This window comes from Mustelus asterias, chromosome 5 (genome assembly GCF_964213995.1).
Source record: "Mustelus asterias chromosome 5, sMusAst1.hap1.1, whole genome shotgun sequence".
Classification (NCBI taxonomy): Eukaryota; Metazoa; Chordata; class Chondrichthyes; order Carcharhiniformes; family Triakidae; genus Mustelus; species Mustelus asterias.
In genome coordinates this window covers 9,684,260-9,706,045 of record NC_135805.1, presented here as the reverse complement: position 1 = coordinate 9,706,045, position 21,786 = coordinate 9,684,260, and the positions used below count along the sequence as shown (strand labels likewise).

Below are 21,786 nucleotides of genomic sequence, written 5' to 3'. Positions count from 1 at the left end.
TGTTCAATGCATCCATTATCGCTGTGGCCATAGGATGCAGATAATCAGGTCCATGGGAATTGTCCTATTAGTTTTTGCATTAGTTTCCCAGAGATTGTGATTGTTTTAAGCTCCTCCCTCCCTTTTGCCTCTTGATTTTCAACTATTCTTGGGATGCTTTAGTCTCTTCTGCTATGAGGACAGAAAGGCATGAATTTTCCCTTTGACAGTGGGCTGTCCGTCTTTGTGAAAATGGCTCTGGAAGCCTGAATCCAGAAATTCCACCCTCAAACTCATCTCTCTCCATTTTCACAGAAGGTTGTGAGGGTGCTGGGGACAGGTTGAACTTTGGACATCTGGTTCATGGGGGCATGTGAACTTGTAAATGTGCAGCTGCTTCAGTCAGATCTGATTTTGGCAAGGAGGAAATTGGAAATGTGACATGTTCACATTAGACCTTTTAGGAGAAAGTCTAAACTTATTGGAACTTTTTGGAGGTGTAGGGTACCATTTTGGATATGTTCCTGCGACACTTTAGGAGAGGATGGTGTCTTTTGGGAGAGGTGAATTGCCCTTTGGGATTGTTAAAAGGGGACACAAATGTGTGTAAAGAAGTGGATAAACTCATTGGAGCTGTCAATATGTGATATTTTTAAATATTTGAAAATAAAATGTCAGCAATGTTGAAAAAAATCAATAGCTGTTATTCATTCTGTCTACTTATATAAGCTTGAGGGCTACCATTACAGGACGACTGATTTCACAACCTAACATTATCCTAATGGAGTGCCCGGCAATTCACAATTTAATTGTCAGCTTCAAGCCTTTAAGTCTTTAAAGTCCTTAAGGCTTTAAAGTCTTTGAAGTGATATTATGAATATAAATGCTTATTTCTATAAGGGAGTAAAAGAAGTTAAATACAGTGAATAGGTTTTTGTTAGTGAGAGGTTTTTTTTAATACAGTGAATTCATCAACAGACATTTTAAAATTTTAATTTAATCTCAGCATGGCTCCTGAGTTCTGCTCGTGATAGATACTGGGTGAGTTGGAATGGAGGGTGCAAGGGCAGAGGGTACTACATAAATGGTTGGCATGGTTGCAAAGGTTGGCATGAGTTGCATTTAAGTTGACATAGAGGCCGTAAATGTTGGTATGGATGAGGCATGGGGAATATGAGGGGCTGGAGAGCTGCTTTTGGTTGTATTCTGTTTTCACAGTGCTGGAGCACAGAGATGGATCTGTTTGTTGCCTCTGAATTCTTTCTGGGGGTAGTGGGCCTGATTTACATTTCACCCCATACCCCCTGAATGAAAATCCGGCCAGCTGGGGCATTTTTCCCAGCTCAGCTTGTGGAACCAGGAATTGTCCCAACTCTGGAGCAAAGAATTTGAGCCAAAATACTTGTTCAAAGACTCAGCCATTTCCTTTTCCCCCCAGTTATATTGTTACTTCATCCACACACCCAATCTGGAATGGAACTATTACAATGGGCTGAGCACACTACATTAGGAGGGAGAAACTTGTCAGAAGTTCAATTTCTTGGTATCATCTAGCAAATCCAGCTGGAACTATGCTTGTATAGATACTGAAATGAGGACAGAATTGAGCTCGTTGGTCATGCTCCTCAGTCTAATAGTCTGCTGACATTTAACACTAGTTTTGCTTTGTGGATAACAACCCTTTGAGTGAGGTGACTGTAGAGTCAAAATCTTCAGGAAGGAAAGGGAGAAAATAAATTGTACATGGCATTGATCAGTGGTATTTGATTATTTTTAGTTTTGTAGTCTACTGCACTGCAAGCTGAACAACATGAGTTGAAAACTTTGTGCATTCCTACCTGTAATTCATTATGTTTCTCCTTCCTCTTGATCCAGGTTTTACCCTGTGTCTGAGGGTCTATTAGAAGTGGATACCTGGTTGCTTTGGTAACAATGATGCCATTCTGAACTGACAGGTCATCACTTGGTAACCCTTGTAGGTTCCACTCACTAATCTGAAAAGATAAAAATGCACAGAATTAATAAAGCCAACAAACTTAGTGTGGCCACAAATGCAGTTTTTTAAATGATCAGTGGGGACCAGGCCAAAAATATATTGTAAAAGTTTGTTAGATACTGGGACTATGGAGATGAGAAGAATGAAAGGAGGACATTAAGGTAGACAAGTCCCCAGGGCCTGATGGGATATACCCCAGAATACTGACAGAGGCAAGGGAGGAAATTGCTGGGACCTTGAGGGAAATCTTTGTATCCTCACTGGCTACAGGGGAGGTCACAGTAAGAAGTCTCACAACACCAGGTTAAAGTCCAACAGGTTTATTTGGTAGCAAATACCATAAGCTTGCGGAGCGCTGCTCCTTCGTCAGATGGAGTGGAGCGCAGCGCTCCGAAAGCTTATGGTATTTGCTACCAAATAGACCTGTTGGACTTTAACCTGGTGTTGTGAGGCTTCTTACTGTGTTCACCCCAGTCCAGCGCCGGCATCTCCACATACAAGGGAGGTCCCAGAGGATTGGAGAATAGTCAATGTTGTTCCTAGCAAGAATAATCCAGATAATTACGGGCCACGGTGAGCCTTACGTTAGTGGTAGGGAAATTATTGGAGAGGATTCTTCGAGACAAGATTTACTCCCACTTGGAAATAAGTGGACGTATTAGCAAGAGGCAACATGGTTTTGTGAAGGGGAGATTGTGTCTCACTAACTTGATCGAGTTTTTCGAGGAAGTGACGAAGATGATTGATGAGGGTCGGGCAGTGGATGTTGTCTACATGGACTACAAGGTCCCTCATGGCAGACTGGTGCAGAAGGTGAAGTCGCATGGGATCAGAGGTGAACTGGCAAGGTGGATACAGAACTGGCTCAGTCATAGAAAGAAGTTTAACAACACCAGGTTAAAGTCCAACAGGTTGGACTTAACCTGGTGTTGTTAAACTTCTTACTGTGTTTACCCCAGTCCAACGCCGGCATCTCCACATCATGTCAGTCATAGAAGACAGAGGGTAGCAGTGGAAGGGTGCGTTTCTGAATGGAGGGCTGTGACAAGTGGCGTTCCTCAGTGATCAGTGCTGGGACCTTTGTTGTTTGTAATTTATATGAATGATTTGGAGGAAAATGTAACTGGTTTGATTAGTAAGTTTGCAGATTACACAAAGGTTGGTGGATTTGCGAATAGCGATGAGGACCATCAGGGGATACAGCAGGATATAGATCGGTTGGAGACTTGGGTGGAGAGATGGCAGATGGAGTTTAATCCGGACAAATGTGAGGTAATGCATTTTGGAAGGTCTAATACAGAGAGGAAATGGCAGAATCCTTAAGAGTATTGATAGGCAGAGGGATCTGGGTGTATAGATACACAGGTCACTGAAAGTAGCAACGCAGGTGGAGAAGGTAGTCAAGAAGGCATACGGCATGCTTGCCTTCATTGGCCGGGGTATTGACAAGTCATGTTGCAGCTTTACAGAACCTTTGTTAGACCACAGTTGGAAAATAGTGTTCAATTCTGGTCGCCATACTACCAGAAGGATGTGGAGGCTTTGGAGGGTACTGAAAAGATTTACCAGGATGTTGCCTGGTATAGAGGGCATTAGCTATGAGGAGAGGTTGGAGAAACTTGGTTTGTTCTCATTGGAATGATGGACGTTGAGGGGCTACCTGATAGATGTCTACAAGATTATGAGAGGCATGGACAGAGTGGATAGTCAGAAGCTTTTTCCCGTGGTGGAAGAATCAATTACTAGGGGGCATAGGTTTAAGGTGCGAGGGGCAAGAACAAACAAAGAACAATACAGCACAGGAACAGGCCCTTCGGCCCTCCAAGCCCGCGCCGCTCATGTACCCACTAGACCATTCTTTGTATCCCTCTATTCCCAGTCTGTTCATGTGGTTATCTAGATAAGTCTTAAACGATGCCAGCGTGCCCGCCTCAATCACCTTGCTTGGCAGTGCATTCCAGGCCCCCACCATCCTCTGTGTAAAATACGTCCCCCTGACATCTGTGTTGAACCTTGCCCCCTCACCTTGAACCCGTGACCCCTTGTGTTCGTCACCCCCGACCTGGGAAAAAGCTTCCCACTGTTCACTCTATCTATGCCCTTCATAATTTTATACACCTTTATTAGGTCACCCCTCATCCTCCATCTTTCCAGAGAGAACAACCCCAGTTTACCCAGGTTTAAAGGAGATGTACGAGGCAAGTTTTTTTTACACAGAGGGTGGTGGGTGCCTGGAACTCGCTGCCGGGGGAGGTCGTGGAAGCAGATACGATAGTGACTTTTAAGGGGCGCCTGGACAACTACTTTTTCCGCTGAGGCTAGGGGAGAAAAAAAACCAGAGGGCATGGGTTAAGGGTGAAAGGAGAAAAGTTTAAAGGGAATATTAGGGGGGGCTTCTTCACGCAGAGAGTGGTGGGAGTGTGGAATGAGCTGCTGGATAAAGTGGTAAATGCGGGGTCACTTTTAACATTTAAGAAAAACTTGGACGGGTTCATGGATGAGAGGGGTGTGGAGGGATATGGTCCAAGTGCAGGTCAGTGGGACTAGGCAAAAAATGGTTCGGCACAGACAAGAAGGGCCAAAAGGCCTGTTTCTGAGCTGTAATTTTCTATGGTTCTATGAATAGGATGGGAATAGAGGGATATAGTCCCTGGAAGGGTAGGGGGTTTTAGTTCAGTCGGGCAGCATGGTCGGTGCAGGCTTGGAGGGCCGAAGGGGCTGTTCTTGTGCTGTAATTTTCTTTGTTCTTTGTACAATTGAGGTATATAGGATGCTAAAGGGGATTGACAGGGTAGACAGAGAGGATGTTTAAAACAGATATGAGGAGGAATTACTTCACTCAAAGGGTCGTGGGCCTGTGGATGCCAGAACACTAAAACAAGCTTAAAGTGGCGAGTGATAGGTTTTTAATTAGTGGAGGGATTGTTATGATAGCCATGAAGGGCATGGGGGATCATCAATAGATCTTCCTGTGGGCTTCGTAGAGTATGAGCTGCCTTATTGGCAAACGGGAGCTCACCCAATGGGAAGGTTAAAACCTGTTGTTGTAGGTCCCCACTTGAAAATTTGGTGGGAGTGGCCGGCAAGGCAGCTGATGGGCCCTCCTCAGCTTTCCCACCCGGACAACACTCTGATTCTTTCGGACAGTCAGTGCAGTCTCAATGAGCCAAAAGCCTCCTCCTGCACTGAGTCTGAACTAAGACATAAAATGTGTGTCTGTATTTTTAGTGTGGTCTTGTGGTGTGGGCAATGCTGATGAGACACTATTTATGTTGTCCATTAAATGTTAGCTATGTATTGTCACATGTCCAGTAGATGTAGAGGATTCTTAGACATGATTGCTATCAGCTGCGGGTGCAGCTCTTCCTTTGGTTATCAGTAAAGGGTTTCTTGGTGATGGAAGACTGGCCTTGGAATTATTACAGGGATGAAGGGATATAGGAACGAGCAGGAAGGTGGAGAGGAGGGCAAGGTGAGGTGAGCCATTATCGTATTGAATGGCAGAGCAGGCTCAAGGGGCTGAATTTCCTACTCCAGCCCCTAGTTCTTATGCAGCAGGGCTATTGATTACTAAACCTGAAGATTCTCAGTTTAAATTCTGTCATAATAAAGGGCAAAATTCATCCAATAAACCTGGCACTGGTTCAAAAAAAGTCAAGAGATCACTTGGATTGTTGAAAACTGATATGGTTCAGTGAAAGAATCCTCTACATCTACTGGACATGTGACAATACATAGCTAACATTTAATGGACAACATAAATAGTGTCTCATCAGCATTGCCCACACCCCAAGACCACACTAAAAATACAGACACACATTTTATGTCTTAGTTCAGACTCAGTGCAGGAGGAGGCTTTTGGCTCATCGAATCTGCACTGACTGTCCGAAAGAGTCGGTTTTGTTCGGGTGGGAAAGCCGAAGAGGGCCCATCAGCTGCCTTGCCGGCCACTCCCACCAAATTTTCAAGCGCTTTGAAAAAGAAATGGAAGGGACGGGACACGTGACATTATGCTGGTGGGGAGCGCTCACCAGCAACCTTGGCCCCTGGCAGATCAGAGTGCCCTTTATATGAAAAAAAGTCCCCCTCAGAAATGGACCCCCTCCCCACAAATCAGACATGGGGCAATGCCAGCGTACTGCCCAGGCTCCAGCTCCCCCGGGAGCTGTACTTACCTGTGCAGCCCCAATGGGCACCATTCACCAGGTCCCTGTTGGTCCAGACCTGAAGTAACCCCACTGATATGACATCATGCTGGTGGGAGGGGGAAATAATACAACAGGAAGCCTGCTAATGATATTTAAATGAAAACAAACTTAACAAATAGAAATGTGTGTCGGAGCCACTCTCACCGTAGGCTGATCCACCAGAAAGTTTATAACGTTCATACTGTCTGAATATGGAATTTTCTTTTTCTGCAGCTCTGCTTCCCAAATTACTTTAAACAGTATATCCCTGAAAGTTTGATTGAAGGGACCGCTATATGAGAGAAAACCAGTCGCCAACAGCACATCTCCCACCAATCTGAAAAAACAAAACAGAAAAGGAAATGAATAGTGAGCAGAATGTAGGGAGCTAGGAAGCAAGCTGAAACGTCAGACTGGTAGTGATCTCAGGATTATTACTTGTGCCACATGCTAATCAGAGTAGAAATAGCAGGATACATTGGATGAATATGTGTTGTGAAGTGGAGGGTTTCCGATTCCTTGGGCACTGGGACTGGTTCGGGGGGAGGTGGGACCTATACAAACTGGACGGGTTACACCTGGGCAGGATTGGGACTGATGACTTCGGTGGGGTACTTGCTTGAGTGGTTGGGAAGGGTTTAAACTAATTTGGCAGGGGAATGGGAACCTTTGCAAAGATTCAGAGCGGGGGAATTAAGAACAAGAGGAAACAACAGTAAGGAGAATAAGGAGACCATTAATATATAATGTGAAAATTTGGGGTCCTAGCACAGATCCGTGTGGAAGCTCACCAATTAGAAAATGACCCATTTATGCCAACTCTTTGCTTCTCATCTACTAACCAGCTTTCTATCCATCTCAAGACATTACCTGCAATCCCATGTACTTTAACTTTACATAGTCTGTGATGTGAGACCTTGTCGAAAGCCTTCTCAAAGTCAAAATAAACCACATCCACTGGTTCTCCTTGGCCAACTCTACTAGTTACATCCTCAAAGAGTTCCAATAGATTTGTCAAGCATGATTTCCCTTTTGTAAATCCATGCTGACTTTGTCTGGTTATACCACTTCCCTCCAAATGCTGAGTTATTAAATCCTTGGAAATGGACTTTAGCAACTTCCCCAATATCGATGTTAGGCTCACTGGTCTCGGTCCCGGTTTTCTCTCAACCTCCCTTTTTGAATATTGGGCTTGCATTAACTACCCTCCAATCTGTAGGAACTAGTCCAGAGTCCAAAGAATTTGGAAAATAACCACCAATTGACCTACTATTTCCAGGGCCACTTCTTTAAGTACTCTGGGATGAAGATTATCAGGATCTGTAGATTTATCCACCTTCAATCTCCTCAATTTCCTCAAAACCATTTCTCTACTAATACTGATTTCCTTCAGCTCCTTATTAAAACTTGTTTCTCTCAGAACTTCTGGTACATTATTCACGTCTTCCTTTGTGAAGACTGAAAAAGTACAAATTTAATTCCTCGGCCATTTCTTTATTTCCTGTTTTGAATTCTCCCGGTTCTGACTATAAGGGACCTATATTCGTATTTGTCAATCCTTTTCTCTTTACATGTCTATAGCAACTTTTACAGTCAATTTTTATATTCCCCACTAGCTTACTTTCACACTCTATTTCTCCCTTCTTAGTCAATCCCTTGGTCATCCTTTGCTGAAGTTTAAACTGCTCCCAATCCTCAGGCCTATTGCTTTTTCGTGCCAGTTTGTATGCTTCTTCCTTGAATCAGATACTGTCTCTAATTTCCCTTGTAAGCCATGGTTTGGCCACAATTCCCTTACCACTCTTGCGCCAAACAGGAATAAACAACTTCTGGAGTTCACCTATTCGTTCTTTAAATGCCTGCCATTGCCTGTCCATTGTCTTTCCTTTCAGTAATGTTTCCCAGTCCATCATGGCCAATTCATGCTTCATACCATCATAGTTACCTTTATTGAGATTCAGGACCCCGGCCTCAGAATCAACTATATCATTATCCACCTTGACAAAGAATCCTACCATATTATGATCACTCGTCCCCCAGGATTCTCTCACAACTAGATTGCCAACTAATCATTTCTCATTACACAACACCCAGTCCAAGATGACTGCTCCCTTGTTGGTCCCTCAATGTGTTGCTCCGGAAAACCATCCTCCATGCACTCCAGAAATTCCTCCTCTATTGTACTGTATTGTACTGTGACTAATTTGACTCTCCCAATCTATATGCAGATTGAAGTCACCCGTAATCACAGATGTCCCTTTAACACATGCATCTCTGATTTCCTATGTAATGCTTTTCCCAACATTACCACTTGGTTTGATGGTCTGTATACCACCCCCACCAATGTTTTTTGCCCCTTGTTGCTTCTTAACTTAACCTTTACAGATTCCACATCATCCATGCTAATATCTTTCCTCAATATCATATCAATATCATCTTTGATCAACAGTGCAACTCCACCACCTTTTCCTTTCTGTCTGTCCTTCCCAAACACTGAATAGCCCTCAATGATTGGTCACCTTGGAGCCATGTCTCCATAATGCCAACTATATCATACCCCTTCACATTTATCTGTGCAATTAATTCATTCATTTTGCTTCGAATTCTCCAGGCATTCAGGTACAAAACCTCAAGGTGAGCACTTTCAATGTTTTTTTTCCCTTTCCTACTATTTTTTTTATTCTGTCCTTGTCCAACTTTGGCCCTTGATTTCTCTGCCTCTCACTTTCATAAAGCTAAGAACATAAGAACTAGAAGCAGGAGTAGGTCATCTCCTCAAGCCTGCTCCGCCATTCAATAAGATCATGGCTGATCTTTTCATGGACTTAGCTCCACTTACCCGCCTGCTCACCATAACCCTTAATTCCTTTACTGTTCAAAAATGTATCTGTCCTTCCCTTAAAAACATTCAATGAGGTAGCCTCAACTGCGTCACTGGGCAGGGAATTCCATAGATTCACAACCCTTTGTGTGAAAAAGTTCCTCCTCAACTCAGTCCTAAATCTGCTCTCCCTTATTTTGAGGCCATGCCCCCTAGTTCTAGTTTCACGTGCCAGTGGAAACAACTTCCCTGCTTCTATCTTATCTATTCCCTTCATAATCGTATATGTTTCTATAAGATCTCCCCTCATTCTTCTGTATTCCAATGAGAAGAGCCCCAGTCTTCTCAGTCTCTCCTTATAAGTCAACCCTCTCAACTCCAGAATCAACCTAATGAATCTCCTCTGTACCCCCTCCAGTGCCAATATATCCTTTCTCAAGTAGGGAGACCAAAACTGTACACAGTACTCCAGGTGTGGCCTCACCAGCACCTTATACAGCTGCAACATAACCTCGCTGTTTTTAAACTCCAACCTTCGAGCAATGAAGGACAAAATTCCATTTGTCTTCTTAATTACCTGCTGCACCTGCACACCAACTTTTTGTGATTCATGCACAAGGACACCCAGGTCCCTCTGCACAGCAGCATGCTGCAATTTTTTATCATTTAAATAATAGTCCATTTTGCTGTTATTCCTACCAAAGTGGATGATTTCACATTTACCAACATTGTACTCCATCTGCCAGACCCTCGCCCACTCACGTAGACTATCTATATGCCTTTGGAGACTTTCAGCATCCTCTGCACATTTTGCTCTGCCACTCATCTTAGTGTCATCTGCGAATTTTGACACACTACACGTGGTCCCCAACTCCAAATAATCTATGTAAATCATAAACAATTGCGGTCTCAACACTGACCCCTGAGGCACACCACTAGTCACTGATCGCCAACTAGAAAAACACCCATTTACCCCCACTCTTTGCTTTCTGTTAGTTAACTAGTCCTCTATCCATGCTAATGCATTCCCCATAATGCTGTGCATCTAGGGCTTTGGTGAGGCCACACCTGGAGTATTGTGTGCAGTTTTGATGTCCTTATCTGTGGAAGGATGTCCTTGCTATAGAGGGAGTACAGTGAAGGTTTACCAGGCTGATTCCAGGGACGGCAGGTCTGTCATGTGCAGAGAGACTAAGCTGGTTAGGATTATATTCACTGGAGTTTAGAAGAGGGGATCTCATAGAAGCTTTTAAAATTCTAACAGCGTTGTACAGGATAGATTCAGAAAGAGTGCTCCCAGTGGTGGGGGAGTCCAGAACTAGGGGTCATAGCTTGAGGATAAGTGTTTAGAAATGAGGCAAGGAGAAATTTCTTTACCCAGAGGGTTGTGACTGTGTGGAATTCACTACCATAGAATGTACTTGAAGCCAAAATGTTGTCTGATTTCAAGAAAAAAACTCTTGGGGCTAGAGGGATCAAGGGATATGGGGGGAAGCGGGTGCCGGAAAATCAGGATATTGAATTCGATGATCAGCCGTGATTAAAATGAATGGCTCAGCAGGCTCAAAATGTCGAATGGGCTACTCCTGCTTCTACTTATTATGTTTCTATCAAAAAGCAGAGAATGTCAGCGTGAGATGGAAAACAACATCCTCAAACTGTGTGATCTGTAAAACACAATGGATTTTTCCAGGTTGATTTGGTACATGTTGAACTTTCTGGGGCCATGAAATCTGTTGTTTAGGTGTTATGGCTGTTATTTTGGAACCAAAATTCTGTCTGCACCTCTGAGGTATACATCTGGCATGGGTAATGTTAGGTGGTATCTTAGTGAGGCCATTTGTCCAAGTATTTGTCTGAAATATACAGAGCAGACAGAGAATGATGATTGTCAGGGTGCACTGTCAATCTTCTACCAGCACTGTCATTTTCCACCTCACTGCTCCAGCCCTCTCTTCTGTACACACAGCATGAATGAAGATTAGGAATAAAAAAGGTCAGAAAACACTGGTGGAAGTAGTCTAGAGGCACCTAGTGTTCACTAAGTCAGAAATAATTTGAGCGCGTAACAAATGCCATGTAAATATTGTGGGTGACTTTAATCTTCATACAGATGGAACAAGTCAAAGTAGCAAAGAAAATCTGGAAGGTGAGGTTTTAAAATGCTTTCGGGACAGCTTCCTGGTAAATTAATATTATGGAACCAATTTGGAGCATAGCTACTTTACACAAGAATGCAAGAAATAGGAACTGGAATAGACAGATTTAAGATCTTATGCACACACATATGTATATATATTCATATTTATTCATTTACAGGTTGCGGGTGTCACTGGTTGGCCAGCGTTTATTGCCTGTGGAAGAATTAGATTAATACCATAGCTGCAGCAATACTAGCAGAAAGGGTTAAAGCCGCAGCCAGGCTGAAATATTAAAGCTTACTGCACGGTAGCACAGTGGGGGGCGGCACGGTAGCACAGTGGTTTGCACTGCTGCTTCACAGCTCCAGGGTCCCGGGTTCGATTCCCGGCTCGGGTCACTGTCTGTGTGGAGTTTGCACATTCTCCTCGTGTTTGCGTGGGTTTTCTCTGGGTGCTCCGGTTTCCTCCCACAGTCCAAAGATGTGCGGGTTAGGTCGATTGGCCAGGTTAAAAATTGTCCCTTAGAGTCCTGAGATGCGTAGGTTAGAGGGATTAGCGGGTAAATATGTGGGGGTAGGACCTGGGTGGGATTGTGGTCAGTGCAGACTCGATGGGCCGAATGGCCTCCTTCTGCACTGTAGGGTTTCTATGATTTCTATGATTTCTATGAAGTAACCCTCCCACCCCACATCCAATTGGGCCAGACAGCCTCACACTAGGGGGTGAGTACCAGAGATAGTAACAAGAATGGAGATCCAAGGCACTGTTTTGCAATGGCTCCACCATGCCTGGGAAGAATGCATTAAATCTTTGTCCTCCCAGAAAATCCAATCAAAAACCAAGGAAATGGTTGAAGAGTCGATAGTTGTAGTATTTAATAAATTTACATGTTAGAAGGTGCTTATAATGATTTCATATCACACAGAAGTAGAAACAAACAACACAGGAGATAAAAAGAGGCAAAGCAGTACAAAATAAAATCACCAGGGTAATTGAAGCAGCATTGTTTGAGATGGCCTAATCAGGAAAACAGGACCACAGATCCCACCATTGTCATGACATAAAGTGAATTAACAGACGATGGCCAATCAGAACATAGAATGTGCACATTGTAATATGGAATAGTATAAGAATCAGTAAAGATTGACAACAACACTTCCTCCACGATTTTTCTCAACACCGGTGCCCCACATGGCTGTGTCCTCAGCTCCCTAGTATAGACCTAATACACCTATGACTGTGTGGCCAAATTCCCCTCCAACTCGATTTTCAAGATTGCTGACGATACCACCGTGGTGGGTCGGATCTTAAACAATGATGAGACGGAGTACAGGAAAGAGACAGAGAATCTGGTGAACTGGTGCAACGACAATAATCTCTCCCTCAATGTCAACAAAACAAAGGAGATTGTCATCAACTTCAGGAAGCATTGTGGAAAGCAAGCCCCTGTCTACATCAATGGTGATGAAGTAGAGATGATCAGGAGCTTCAAGTTTCAAGGTGTTCAGATCACCAGCAATCTGCCCTGGTCCCTCTACACGACGCTTTAGTTAAAAAAGCCCACCAACACCTCTACTTTCTCAGGAGGCTAAGGAAATTCCGATTGTCTGCTATGACTCTCACCATGTTTTACTGATGCACCAGAGAAAGCATCCTAAGCAATTGTATCATAAATTGGTATGGCTCCTGCTCTGACCAAGACCACAAGAAACTACAAAAGGTTGTGAATGTAGCCCAGTCCATCACTCAAACCAGCAACCCATCCATTGACACTGTTTGCACTTCCTGTTGCCTCAGAAAAGCAGTCAGCATAATCAAGGAACATCTTTTTCGATTGGGAAAAAGATACAAAATCTGAAAACATGTACCAACAGACTCAAGAACAGCTCCTTCCCTGCTGTCAGATTTTTAAATGGTCCTGCCATATATTAAGCTGATCTTTCTCTTCACCTATCTGTAACCGCAACACAATATTCTGCACCCTCTCTTCCTTCTCTATGTACTCTGTGAATTATACGTTTTGTCTGTATAAATACTTTTCACTGTATCCCAGAACATGTGACAATAACAAATCAAATCAAATCTCACTTGCAAGTTCACTATGTGCCTTTTTGGTTCCTTTTAGTTTAATGGCTATGGGACTGCTACAATTTTAGGTAAAAGAGAATACGGGTCCTGTTTCAGTATGGAACCCTGATTTTAATATTTTCATGAAACCACGGCTGCAGGTTCCTCCAAAAAGAGTGTGGTTAAAATACCTGTAGTGGGGAGTCTATCAAGAAGTAAGCATCGAAGTGCTCCACTGCAACTTTAACCTGTCCCTTTTGGCCTTGGGATTAAGTTCATAAATACATAAGATACAGGAGCAGAATTAGACCATTCAGCCTATCGAGTCGCTCTGCCATTCGATCATGGCTGATATGCCCCTCTTTTCCATTTTCCTGCCTTCTCCCTCTAACCCTTCAACCCATTACCAATTAAAAATCTGTCTAACTCCTCCTTAAATTTACTCACTGTCCCAGCATCCACCGCACTTTGAGGCAGCGACTTCCACAGATTCACAACCCTTTGGGAGAAGTAGTTTCTCCTCAACTCTGTTTTAAATTTGCTACCCCTTATCCTAAGACTATGACCTCTCGTCCTAGAATGTCCCACAAGAGGAAGCATCTACTCCACGTCTACTTTATCCAAACCTTTTATCAGCTTTTATTCCTCAATTTGATCTCCCGTCATTTTTCTAAATTCCAGAGAGTATAGGCCTAAACTGTTCAATCTCTCATCATACAACAAACCCTTCATTGCTGGAATCAATCTAATGAACCTTCTCTGAACTGCCTCCAATGCCACTGTATCTCTCCTCAAATAAGGGGACCAAAACTGTGCACAATACTCCAGATGTGGCCTCACCAATGCCTTGTATAGTTGCAGCAATACTTCCTTATCTTTATATTCTATTCCTTTAGCTATAAATGCCAACATTCCACTTGCTTTCTTTATTATCTGCTGTACCTGCATGCTAGTTTTCTGGGACTCATGAACAAGGACACCCAGATCCTTCTGCACCGGAGCACCCCAAAGTCTCTCCCCACTTAGATAATAAGTCACCTTCCCATTTTTGTAACCAAAATGCATGACCTCACACTTATCCACATTAAACTCCATCTGCCTCATTTTGGCCCACTCTCCTAACCTATCTATATCCATTTGTAAGGTTCTTATTTTCTCATTGCAACTTACTGTCCTGCCTATTTTTGTGTCATCTGCAAATTTGGCTATAGAGCCTTCTATCCCTGTATCCAAGTCATTAATATAGATTGTAAATAACTGGGGCCCAAGGACCAAACCCTGTGGCACACCATTAGTTACGATTTGCCATCCAGAAAAAAATCCATTTATCCTGACTCTCTGTCTTCTATGCATCAGCCAGTCACCTATCCAAGCTAATAAATTACCCCTAATCCCATGTGATCTAACCTCGTGAACTAACCTTTTGTGCGCACCTTATCAAACGCCTTCCGGAAGTCCAGATATACTACATCTACAGGATCCCCATTATCCACTTTGCTTGTACATCCTTGAAGAACTCTAGCAAATTAGTCAAACATGATTTGCCCTTCATAAAACCAGATTAAATAAGTTCTGGAATTGTCAGTGTTGCTGACAACCCAGTAGCAGCTCTTGCCTGTTGAGTTGTGCTTTAAACTCCTTGCACTGATCTGTCCATCTGATTCTTTCTCCACTCAGACCGTCAATCAGTGCTGATGCAGCTTCCATCTTTCTTCGACATGTTTCTGCATCTTCCAGCAAGTCCTAAACAATAAAAGCAATTTCAATCATTCACAGTTCCTCAGCTCTGAATGTCAGCCACACACCTGGGGCCGAATTTCTGCAGGGGTTCCCCCGTCCTCCACCTAAACACTTCACTAGATAACCCCCACAGAAAACAGACCTTTTATAACATTAGAAATAAAGCAGCTCTTTTTCCGTTATGCCAGTCTTTACATGTGACTGTTAAAGTTATATTGTCTTGGGAATCAAAGAACAAAGAAAAGTACAGCACAGGAACAGGCCCTTCGGCCCTCCAAGCCTGCGCCAATCATGATGCCTGCCTGAACTAAAACCATATGCCCTTACGGAATTCGTATCCTTCCATTCCCATTCTATTCATGCATTCGTCTAGTTGCTCCTTAAATGCCGCTATCATACCTGCTCCCACCACCTCCCCGGGCAGCACATTCCAGACACTCACCACCCTCTGTGTGAAAAACTTGCCCCCTGAAGACTTCTGTATCTCTCCCCTCTCACCTTAAACCTATGCCCTCTAATTTTAGACTCCCCTACCTTTGGGAAAAGATATTGACTATTTAGCTGATCTGTGCCCCTCATTATTTTATAGGCCCCTATCAGATTCCCCCTCAGCCTCTTACGCTCCAGAGAAAAAAGTCCCAGTCTATGCAGCCTCTCCTTATAACTCAATCCATCAAGTCCCGGAAGTATCCCAGTAAATCTTTTCTGCACTCTTTCTAGTTTAATAATATCCTTTCTATAATAGTGAAGTCGGGAATGGGTTGATAAACTTCAAAACTCCAAGTGTCAAAGTGACCTCTGTGATATTTAGAGCTTGTATGAGAAGTGCTGTAGAATTCAATGTTTTGGTTAGAATTCATTGTTTCTTACATTCGGACCAGATAAGGGAAAACCGTTGTCTCCTGAATGTATATCAGATTAACTTGTTTGTGCAAAACCTGTGATATTGTTTCAAGGCAATGACGAACGATCGCGGCCTGGGAGATTGCTCATACAGCGGGAATCTGACCATGAATTATAGACAGTGAAAATTTATAATAAGGGGCGGGACCGAGAGGTATAAAACTCTGTTCTTAACTCATATTTGATGAGACGTTTGGGGGTCCATTGTTAGGAACCTCACGTCTCCCACAATTGTGAAAATAAACCTGCATTTTGATCCACTAATAGTGTCAGAGGTTTATTACCTACAACAATAGGGTGACCAGAATTGTACACAGTATTCCAAGTGTGGCCTTACCAATGTCTTGTACAACTTCAACAAGACATTCCAACTCCTGTATTCAATGTTCTGACCGATGAAACCAAGCATGCCGAATGCCTTCTTCACCACTCTGTCCACCTGTGACTCCACTTTCAAAGAGCTATGAACATGTACTCCGAGATCTCTTTGTTCTGTAACTCTCCCCAGTGCCCTACCATGAACTGAGTAAGTCCTGCCCTGGTTCAATCTACCAAAATGCATCACCTCGCATTTGTCTAAATTAAACTCCATCTGCCATTCGTCAGCCCACTGGCCCAATTGATCACGATCCCGTTGCAATTGGAGATAACCTTCCTCACTGTCCCCTATGCCACCAATCTTAGTGTCACCTGCAAACTTACTAACCATGCCCCCTATATTCCCATCCAAATCATTAATATAAAGGACACATAACAGTGGACCCAGCACTGATCCCTGAGGCACACCACTGGTCACAGGCCTCCAGTTTGAAAAACAACTCTCTACAACCACCCTCTGTCTTCTGTCAAGAAGCCAATTTTGTGTCCATTTAGATACCTCACGTGGATCCCATGAGATTTAATCTTATGCAACAGTCTGCCATGCGGTACCTTGTCAAAGTCCTTGCTAAAGTCCATGTAGACAACATCAACTGCACTGCCCTCATCTACCTTCTTGGTTACCCCTTCAAAAAACTCAATCAAATTTGTGAGACATGATTTTCCACTCACAAAGCCATGCTGACTGTCCCTAATCAGTCCTTGCATCTCTAAATGCCTGTAGATCCTGTCTCTCAAAATACCTTCCAACAATATACCCACCACCGATGTGAGGCTCACTGGCCTGTAGTTCCCAGGCTTTTCCCTGCAGCCCTTTTTAAACAAAGGCACAACATTTGCCACTCTCCAATCTTCAGGCACCTCACCCGTGACTATCGATGATTCAAATATCTCGGCTAGGGGACCCGCAATTTCCTCCCTAGCCTCCCACAATGTCCTGGACACTTCATCAGGTCCCAGGGATTTGTCTACCATGATGCGCTTTAAGATTTCCAGCACCTCCTTCTCTGTAATATGTACACTCCTGACGACATCACTATTTATTTCCCCAAGTTCCCGAACGTCTGACCTTTCCTCACAGTAAATACTGATGAGAAACATTCATTTAGGATCTCACTCATCTCTTGTGGATCCGCACATAGATGACCTTGTTGATCCTTAAGAGGCCCTACTCTCTCCCTTGTTACTCTTTTACCCTTTATGTATTTGTAGAAGCTCTTTGGATTCTCCTTTGCCTTATCTGCCAAAACAGTTTTGTGTCCCCTTTTTGCCCTCCTGATTTCTCTCTCAACTCTACTGCTACCCCCTATACTCTTCAAGAGATTCACTTGATCCCAGCTGCCTATGCATGTCATGTGCCTCTTTCTTCTTCTTGACCAGGGCCTCAATAACCTGAGTCATCCAGGGTTCCCTACTTCTGCCAGCCTTGCCCTTCACTCTAAGAGGAATGTGTTTACCCTGATTAACACACTTTTGAAAGCATGTCACTGACCAGACATCCCTTTGCCTTCCCACAGACTCCCCCAATTAACTTTCGAAAGTTCCTGCCTGATACCATCAAAATTGGCCTTGCCCCAATTTAGAATTTTAACTTTTGGGACAGACCTATCATTCTCCATAGCTATCTTAAAACCAATAGAATTATGGTCACTGGTCCCAAAGTGATCCCTCACTAACACTTCTGTCACCTGCCCTTCCTTATTTCCCAAGAGGAGCTCAAGTTTTGCCCCCTCTCTAGTCGGGCCACCCACATACTGAATGAGAAATTCCTCCTGAATACACTCAACAAATTTCTCTCCATCCAAGCCTCTAATACTATGGCTGTCCCAGTCAATGTTGGGAAAGTTAAAATGTCCGACTATTACCACCCTATTTTTCTTAGAGCTATCTGTAATCTCCTTACATATTTGCTCCTCAATTTCCTGCCGACTATTTGGGGGCCTATAGTACAACCCCCTTCTTATTTCTCAGTTCTACTCATACAGACTCAGTGGCTGAATCCTCAGATATATCTCCTCTCAGTACTGCCGTGATGCTTTCCCTAATCAAACTCCCCCTCCTCTCTTACCTCCTGTTCTATCTTTCCTATAGCATCTGTACCCTGGAACATTGAGCTGCCAGTCCTGTCCCTCCCTTAGCCATGTTTCAGTAATTGCTATAATATCCCAGTCCCATGTACTCATCCATGCCCTGAGTTCATCTGCCTTGCCCGTCAGGCCTCTTGCATTGAAATAAATGCAGTTTAATCTGGACTTCCCTTGCTCTCTGTCTTGCTTTTGCCTGATCTGTCTGGTACTAGGATTACTGGCACTGCCTTTACTACTTAATGTGCTCTCTTTAACTTCTGTGCTGTCCTCAAACTTCTCTTCTGTCTCCCTACTACTTCGGATCCCACCCCCCTGCCAAACTAGTTTAAACCCTCCTGAGTGGCTCTAGCAAATCTCCCTGCCAGGATGTTAGTCCCCCTCCAGTTCAGATGTAACCCATCCCTCTTCAACAGGTCAGCCCTTCCCCAGAAAAGATCCCAATGATCCAAAAATCTAAATTCCTGCCCCCTGCATCAGCTCTCAAGCCAGGCATTCATCTGCCTAAGAACATAAGAACTAGGAGCACGAGTAGGCCATCTGGTCCCTTGAGCCTGCTCTGCCATTCAATAAGATCATGAGTCTTTTTGTGGACTCAGCTCCACTTACCTGCCCGCTCACCATAACCCTTAATTCCTTTACTGTTCAAAAATTTATCTGTCCTTGCCTTAAAAACATTCAATAAGGTAGCCTCAACTGCTTCACTGGGCAGGGAATTCCACAGATTCACAACCCTTTGTGTGAATAAGTTCCTCCTCAATTCAGTCTTAAATCTGCTTCCCCTTATTTTGAGGCCATGCCCCCTCGTTTTAATTTCACCCGCCAGAGGAAACAACTTCCCTGCTTCTATCTTATCTATTCCCTTCATAATCTTGTATGTTTCTATCAGATCTCTCCTCATTCTTCTGAATTCCAGTGAGTATAGCCTCAGTCTACTCAGTCTCTCCTCATAAGCCAACCCTCTCAACTCCAGAATCAACCTAGTGAATCCCCTCTGCACCCCCTCCAGTGTCAGTATATCCTTTCTCAAGTAAGGACACTGTACACAGTACTCCAGGTGTGGCCTCACCAGCACCTTACACAGCTGCAACATAATCTCGCTGTTTTTAAACTCCATCCCTCTAGCAATGAAGGACAAAATTCCATTTGCCTTCTCAATTACCTGCTGCACCTGCAAACCAACTCCTTGAGATTCCTGCACAAGGACCCCCGGGTCCTTCTGCGCAGCAGCATAGAACCATAGAACCATAGAAAATTACAGCTCAGAAACAGGCCTTTTGGCCCTTCTTGTCTGTGCCGAACCATTTTTTGCCTAGTCCCACTGACCTGCACTTGGACCATACCCCTCCACACCCCTCTCATCCATGAACCCGTCCAAGTTTTTCTTAAATGTTAAAAGTGACATAAAAGTGACAGCAGAGAGTGGTAAAGTATCTACCACTTTATCCGGCAGCTCATTCCACACTCCCACCACTCTCTGCGTGAAGAAGCCCCACCAAATATTCCCTTTAAACTTTTCTCCTTTCACCTGTTACCCCCTGCTGACCACTATATGGGGCTACTATTTAAATATTCAATCAACAGGATCCCGAATTCCTAGCAGTTGATGTTGATTTGGCTAATTCCCTGTTTACCCCATAAATGTCAGTACTGTAATCGGAATATCAAAAATAAATTTAATAACAAATATAATTAACAGACATAAAACAGTGAGCTCTGATCTATAACCGTTGGGGCCCATCCGTTGGTGCACACATGGGGAAACTCATCCTCAGTAACACATTTGTAGATACTGTTCCAGTTGGACTGTATAGTTCCCACCAGTTACTCACGACACCCACACACAGTCCAGGAGAGACACACACGTGTGGAAGATGATGCCGCAGGAGGCAGAGGTGCCGCGAGCTATCCGTGCAGCAACGTAGGTCGAGTGCGCTGAAGGCTGTCCTCCTCGGCGGTAATGAAAAGAACAGGCAGGGGAACGCCTGGCTGCCTCTCACTCCAAACCGAATTCTCACTGCCTGGAAAAAGCTCTCTCTCTGCACACTCCCTCTTCAGCTCTGCCTGTCCAACTCTGCAGCTGCTTCACATCCTGGCGCCTTTTTTTTCCTCCCGCCCCCAGAGCAATCCCATTGGCCCAGCCCACATCACTCAACCAACAGCATCCTGTTCACAGCACCCGCCCGACAAACAGGACACTGAAACCCACATGGGACAAAGAACACTGGTAAATGTCTTCCCCACAAATTTTCCTCAGTCCCTTACACACCCTTAACCCTTTTGATGCATTTTGGTAGGACTAACATAGGGGGGAGCTATACGATAAATAAGTGGGGTTACGGGAATAGGGCCTGGATGGGATTGTGGTCAGTGCAGACTCAATGGGCTGAATGGCCTCCTTCTGCACTGTAGGGACTCTATGAACAAAGAACAAAGAACAAATGGCAAAACCATAAAGGGTGTAGATACGCAGAGGGACCTGGGTGTGCAAGTCCACAGATCCTTGAAGATGACGTCACAGGTGAAGAAGGTAGTGAATAAGGCATATGGCATGCTTGCCTTTATGGGACGGGGCATAGAGTATAAAAGTTGGGGGCTGATGTTGCAGTTGTATCGAATGTTGGTTCGGCCGCATTTGGAATACTGCGCCCAGTTCTGGTCGCCACACTACCAGAAGGACGTGGAGGCTTTAGAGAGAGTGCAGAGGAGGTTTACCAGGATGTTGCCTGGTATGGAAGGGCTGAGTTATGAGGAGAGATTGGGTAAACTGGGGTTGTTCTCACTGGAAGGACGGAGGATGAGGGGTGACCTAATAGAAGTGTATAAAATTATGAAAGGCATAGATAGGGTAAATGGTGGGAAGCTTTTTCCCAGGTCGGTGGTGACGTTCACGAGGGGTCATAGGTTCAAGGTGAAGGGGGGGAGGTTTAACACGGACGTAGTTTTTACACAGAGGGTGGTAGGGGCCTGGAATGCGCTGCCGGCCAAGGTGGTGGAGGCGGACACACTGGGAATGTTTAAGACTTATCTAGATAGCCACATGAACGGAGTGGGAATGGAGGGATACAAAAGAATGGTCTAGTTTGGATCAGGGAGCTGCGCGGGCTTGGAGGGCCGAAGGGCTTGTTCCTGTGCTGTATTGTTCTTTGTTCTTAACCCATGCCCTCTGGTGTTTTTCTCCCCTAGCCTCAGTGGAAGAAGCCTGCTTGCATTCACTCTATCTATACCCATCAAAATCTTATACACCTCTATCAAATCTCCCCTCATTCTTCTACGCTCCAGGGAATAAAGTCCCAACCTATTCAATCTCTCTCTGTAACTCAGCTTTTCAAGTCCCAGCAACATCCTTGTGAACCTTCTCTGCACTCTTTCAACCTTATTTACATCCTTCCTGTAACTAGGTGACCAAAGCTGTACACAATACTCCAAATTCGGCCTCACCAATGCCTTATATAATCTTACCATAACACTCCAACTTCTATACTCGATA

The 21,786-nt window shown here is 44.1% G+C and overlaps 1 protein-coding gene across 1 annotated transcript in view; it reads right to left on the bottom strand.

Moving 5' to 3' along the window:
* Positions 1-21,786, bottom strand: part of LOC144493945 (dynein axonemal heavy chain 8-like) — a 1,745,965-nt gene that overhangs the window by 307,290 nt on the left and 1,416,889 nt on the right. The window contains exons 75-77 of the mRNA XM_078213522.1: positions 14,807-14,934; positions 6,328-6,499; positions 1,818-1,973 (exon numbers count right to left, since the gene is read on the bottom strand). Coding sequence (XP_078069648.1) covers positions 1,818-1,973; positions 6,328-6,499; positions 14,807-14,934 — 456 coding nt within the window. The remainder of the gene's footprint in view (positions 1-1,817; positions 1,974-6,327; positions 6,500-14,806; positions 14,935-21,786) is intronic.